The sequence below is a fragment of the Myotis brandtii genome, unplaced genomic scaffold, assembly GCF_000412655.1.
Source record: "Myotis brandtii unplaced genomic scaffold, ASM41265v1 scaffold139, whole genome shotgun sequence".
Lineage (NCBI taxonomy): Eukaryota > Metazoa > Chordata > Mammalia > Chiroptera > Vespertilionidae > Myotis > Myotis brandtii.
Genome location: NW_005354965.1, coordinates 1,857,423 through 1,863,081, shown reverse-complemented (window position 1 = coordinate 1,863,081; position 5,659 = coordinate 1,857,423). Strand labels below are relative to the sequence as shown.

General features: G+C 60.8%; 2 protein-coding genes across 2 annotated transcripts in view; both read left to right on the top strand.

The window, feature by feature from the left end:
* Positions 1-3,167, top strand: part of LOC106725150 — a 3,723-nt gene extending 556 nt beyond the window's left edge. The window contains exon 2 of the mRNA XM_014535201.1: positions 2,737-3,167. Within this exon, the coding sequence (XP_014390687.1) occupies positions 2,737-3,167 (431 nt within the window). The remainder of the gene's footprint in view (positions 1-2,736) is intronic.
* Positions 3,168-3,401: 234 nt separating this feature from the next.
* On the top strand, positions 3,402-4,526 carry LOC102240290 (chromosome unknown open reading frame, human C21orf140). The gene is made up of 2 exons (XM_005860738.2): positions 3,402-3,452; positions 3,508-4,526. Exon 2 carries the CDS (start codon positions 3,573-3,575, stop codon positions 4,323-4,325), a length of 753 nt encoding a protein of 250 aa, XP_005860800.1. The 5' UTR covers positions 3,402-3,452; positions 3,508-3,572; the 3' UTR covers positions 4,326-4,526.
* The last annotated feature ends 1,133 nt before the right edge of the window (positions 4,527-5,659 follow it).

Sequence of the window (5,659 nt, the reverse complement as noted above, 5' to 3'; positions counted from 1 at the left end):
GACAGCGGGCCCCACACCGAGATCTAGGGCACCCGTGGAAGGCAGGGCAGCCGGGTCGCCACAGAAGAGGCCTGGCCTGCCTGCGGGGCAGGGGGGAGGGGGGATGCTCTGGGCTTACCTGGACCAGGAGGTCGGGGCTGGAAGGCCTCCCTGGCCCGGGGCACTTCCAGGGTGGCGTTGACAAAAGCCAGCATCCTGTGTCCTTCTCGGGCCGTCTGGAGCTGAGACGAGACCGTAGGGGCAGGAGCTCGGCCACACTGTCCCTTCAGTAGAAAAGCTTGTGTTCCAGGGAAGGGTTCGGGGCAGCCACGTCATCAGAGCTGGGAGATCCCTGGGGGCCCGTGAAGGTGGCCTTTGGTCACGGAGAGAAGGCTGAGTTTAGGGTCCAGAGGCCTGGATGAAACTTCAACTTTAGGGGTGACAAGAACTTTGGGGGGCTAGTGGCTCACCTGGGATGCGTGGGGGTTGGGATATATGGTCCCAAAGGGTCAGTCATGCTGAAGACCCCAACTGGAATGTAGAACCAGAGTCGTCAACATCAGAAGTGGGTGGGAAGTCCTTCGTTTTCATTGAAACAGTGGGGTCCGCTGAACAAAAGCATTCGTTTTGGAGTCAGAAGGACCCAACTCTAGTCCGGGTTCCATTAGCCACCACTTTGGTGTGAATCTGCTTCATTACAGATAAAATGAGGATAATGACTCCAGTTCTTCAAACCTTACAAAGTGTGAAAGAGCTAATGAGATCATGTATGTGAATATATTTTGAAAAGTAAAATAAATACATAATTATAAGCCTTGTGTTGTTGGTGTTCATGATTATAGCTCAGCCGTGGGCAAACTATGGCCCACGGGCCGGATCCGGCCCGTTTGAAATGAATAAAACTAAAAAAAAAAAAAGACCGTACCCTTTTATGTAATGATGTTTACTTTGAATTTATATTAGTTCACACAAACACTCCATCCATGCTTTTGTTCCGGCCCTCCGGTCCAGTTTAAGAACCCATTGTGGCCCTCGAGTCAAAAAGTTTGCCCACCCGTTATAGCTGATACTGGTGTTGGTGGTAGTAGGGAGGTTAATGTGGCTGGTGGTGATGGTGCTGATGGTGGTGGTGATGGTTGATATTAATGGTGTTGGTGAGGTTGATGTGGATGGTGGTGCTGATGGTGGTGGTGGTGGTGATGATGGTTGATATTGATGGTGGTGGTGGTGGTGATGATGGTTGATGTAGATGATGGTAGTGGTGGTGGTGATGGTAGAGACAGTTGATACTGGTGGTGGTGGGGAAGTTGATGTAGATGGTGGTGGTGGTGCTAATGGTTGATGCTGAGTGGTGGTGGTGGTGATGATGGTTGATGCTGATGGTGATGGAATTATATTATGAAGTTTAATCAGCAGAAGCAAGTCAGTGGGACCCAGCGGGCAGCCAGGCTGTGCTCCTGCCAGGTTGGACGTGTCTGGACAAGGGTCGGTGAGGCTTTGTGCGCGAGGACAGAGGACAGCTCTGCTCCGGCAGAGGCGCAGGGGAGCAGGTCTGGCCCCCTTGCAGCCCGAGTTCCTGAAGTCCACGCGGGAGTCCCGAGGCTGCTTCCGTCCCAGGCAGCCAGGTGTGGCTTCCTCCCTGGGGAAGAACCTGAACCACACCCACGGTGCTGTGGGGAAGGGGGATGGAAGCAGTGGGCAAGCGGGTGCCCATGACGGTGCCATAGGACAAAGCAAACACGTACAAACACTACCACGTGCTGGGACTCTGGCCAGGGGAGCTGATGCCCTCACACGCTCCATGGGGTGGCGACACTGGGGAACTGAGGCCCAGAGGGCGAAGAGATCGGCACATCATCACACAGCCGGCGGCAAGTTCAAAGCTTGGTCCATCCGATTCCAACGTTCCTGTGACCTTCCCACGAAGACACCTCGATTCCCTGCAAGGTGAGGAGTGGGAGGGCGACCGCTCGGGCTCCGTGGGTCTCTCTCCTTGACATTCCGCGTCCCAGCAGGAGCCCAGTGCCCGGGCAGGGGGCCAGAGGTTTGGAGCTGCGCACACAATGGCCAGAGTGGAGGGTGGCCCCTGGCCCTGCCATGGCTCTGGCCTCGGGAGTGGGGTCAGGAGCCCCGACAATGCCCGAGCCCAGTGTGATGGCTGAAAGAAACAACTGGGATGCCTCCCACGCAACCGGGTCTGCGGAGCGAGACCCAACTGGCACACGCATATGCCTATTCGTATGTGTGGCAACTGCTTCCGTTTTATTGGGGGGGGGGCACTGGTTCACAAATATCCCGTTTTTGATGCCTGGTCTGTGCCGGGCAGAGGACCGCCCAGCAGAACCGCAGCCAGACCTGCTGTTAGGGTGTCTGTCACTGCATCTTGGGATGAGGGAAGCATGTCAGTGTCCCTGTAGAACACGAGCCACTGGGCAGGGAAAGAACGAAGAGCAGAATGTGCCCGAGGAAAGCAGTCCGAGAGGAGGGCCTCCCTGGGAGGGGCGGGTGCCCTCTGGGGCTGCAGGGCTCTGGCTGGGTCAGGGAAGGAGCTGAGGTGTTGCCTTAAGTCATGTGGAGTCATGGCCACACTGCCCCCCTGGCGGTCCTTCCTCACCCTCGACTCCGAGGTGGGAGGTGACTGGAGGAGGCTGGTTCGCATCCAAGGGGGCAGGACAGGAAGAGGAAGGGCTCTCGAGGTTCTGGGAGGTTCTGGCCTCCGGTGCAATGGTTTGCTTCTGCCCAGGCCCCGCGCTGCAGCCGAGCAGGCTCACCCAGGTGCTGGCCAGGCCCCTGCATCGTCTCTGCAGGGGCGGCTGCTGGCCGGGCACCGAGTTCCCTATCAGTTCCTCTCAGGCCCGGGGGTTCCAGCCGCCACCTCCAGGGCCCGGCAGGTGCCCTTCTCCATGCGCTCACAGCGGAGGGAAGACCTGGGGGACACGGGGAGGAGGCACCGTCTACCGGCCACGGAGAGGCGGCGGGAGAACCCTGACCTGCCAGCACCCGACCTGGGACTCCCCCCAGGACTGTGGGAAAGTGAACCTCTGTCTAAGCCAAGCAGCCGGCGACGCTGTGTCACGGCAGCCCTGGCAAACGAACACCTGCCCACCATGCCCAGACCTCAGGCCGAAGCCACACAGACACATCTTCCATGGGTGACGTATCATGTCAGCCAGAGGGAACTGTTCTGAACGTGTCCCGTGATGTTCTCACATCCAAGTGTGTCCGTGGGCGGGCCCAGCGGTGAGAAGGCCCTTGTGAGGTCATCGCCCTGGCGTGTCCGTGGGCGGACCCAGCAGGAAGGCCCTTGTGAGGTCATCGCCCTGGCGTGTCCGTGGGCGGGCCCAGCAGGAAGGCCTTTGTGAGGTCATCGCCCTGGCGTGTCCATGGGCGGGCCCAGCGGTGAGAAGGCCTTTGTGAGGTCATCGCCCTGGCGTGTCCGTGGGCGGGCCCAGCGGTGAGAAGGCCTTTGTGAGGTCATCGCCCTGGCGTGTCCGTGGGCGGGCCCAGCGGTGAGAAGGCCTTTGTGAGGTCATCACCCTGCTCCGGGCAGAACTCACAGATGGAGACGGGGGAGCGCTTCGGCACGGACCGCCATGCCCCGCTGTGCACACCCGCTCTTTAGAAACATCGTCATCAGGAGCCCGTTTGACAACATCAAGAGGAAGCAATGCCTCCAGTACCTGAAGATGCTGAGAGCGCTGCAGTTTGACGGGTTTACGACGGTGTATCTGGGGGAAACAGAGATCCCCGAAAGCCTGGCCACGGGGGAGGACTTCAGGGGCGAGCTCTGCGTGCCGAGTCCGAGCTGGTGCGTGGTGCACGCGGGGGGCAGCCAGGGCTGGGTGCCGTGGAGGTACCGGGTGTTCCTGAGAGACGAGCTGAGCGTCCGCCCGGAAGACGGCTTCTTCGCCGAGTTCTGCGAGGTGGTGAAGAAGACCTACGGGAAGTGCGCCATCGTGGTCAAGGACGCCCGGCGGCCGGAGGCCAGGCCCAAGGAGGACGGGGAGCCCCAGGCCCAGGCCCGCGCCCGGTCCGTCGTCAACCTGACCAGCATCACCTGCTGCCCCGACGTGGCCCAGGCCTGTGGGCACGAGCTGCTCTGCCTGCCTGCCCCGTACAACTACCTGAACCCGCTGGACCTGGCCTGGTCCGCGCTCAAGTGGTTCATCATCAACCACAGGAAGGAGTTCTGCCTCAAGTCCATCGACAGCCTCTACACGTACCAGTTCCTCCTCCTCAGTGACCTCATCAGCAAAGGGATGGAGAGCATCAGCCCCAGCAAGTGGAGGACCCTCATCAACAAAGTGCGCAGGTGGGAGAACTACTACCTCAGCAAGTTCTCCTAAGGGCGAGTCCTCGCCGAGCAGCCAGGCTGGGCACAGGCACGGTCGCGGCCCACGGCCTCCCTGGGCTCGACTCCGGACCACGGCGGCCACTGGTGCTCCCACGGCGACCGCGCAGGGACGCCACGCGGACTGCGGCTCCCGGGGGCGTGGGCGAAGGGCTTCGGCTCAGTAAAGCGTCCTGGTAGCTGAGGGGTCTGGACTCTTGTGTTGAGGCGGCTTTGAGGGCTAGGCCAGTGGCGGACGGGGGCAGCTCAGCTCAGGGGGCTTGGTGGTGAGCAAGGTCAACGGAGCTCAAGACTGTGTGCTCAGCGTGTAGGTCTCAGAAACACGGAGGAGCGTGTGCAGCCCCCAAGAAGGTGCAGTTAAGGAGTGTGCCCACCCGTGTCCGGCCCCAAATGACCCACGGAGCCAGATGTGCTCCTCTCCTCCTCTGCTCAGAGGCCGGACCCCTGCCCACTCTGCTCACCTGAGGCCAGGCCGCGGAGGAGTGGGACCCTGAACTCGTGTTGGGTGGTTTTGCTTTTCAAACAGGAGCAGCTCTTGCGGGTGCATCCTGCTCACCTGATCACCGAGAAAGCCTTCATTTTCCCACCGCAAACCCGTCTTTAAGGGTCTTCCGCCTCCTGCTGTTCTGTGTCGACATGGATTTCTGTGGTGGCAGTTTTGCCAGTTGTCTGGTCTGATGTCAGGTGAGCCTCACGCCACGTGAACCGCAGGGGTGAAGAGAGAACACATGGCTGCCCTCGGACCTAGGAACGTGCCACCGCCCCTGCACGGACCTGCCGGCGGGAAGGCACCGAGGGGCCTGCGGGTCAGCGGGACCGAGATGGGACTCAAGTTTCAGCTTATTAACTATGAGGCTCTGGGCGCGTTACTTTGCTTCCCTGAGGCCCTGAGGGGTGAGGCTTGGCACCTGCCACCCCGCGGTGCCTGGGCCTCAATACATGGTGCCCCTGCCCGTCGAGTCCGGGCTCAGCATGTCCTCGTTCAGACCTAACACTGACCTCACTTCCTGTCTGCTCCTTACGGAAACCCTCCCTGTGCCCCAGCACATCCACAGACACGCTGTCACTCTGAGCAAAGGACACTAGCTCTGCCCTCGAGACCAGCGGCAGGAAGTCAGGGAGTTCACCTCTGGCGGGCAGGCGGGCGGGGAAGATGGCGGTACAGCCCCATCCCTTTCGGAGCAGCCACGAACGGTGGGTGACGATGACAGCGACCCCACATATGTCCTCCCGAGGTTGGCTGACGGAGCCCAGGCATCCCCAACAACCGCATCCCCACGGCCTCCCGTGGGCCAGCGCTGCCCTGGAGGCCGCTGCCCTGGCCTTGCC

Excerpts from the sequence above, each read along its gene's own strand:
- LOC102240290 (XM_005860738.2), top strand. The coding sequence starts at position 3,573 with ATGCCCCGCTGTGCACACCCGCTCTTTAGAAACATCGTCATCAGGAGC.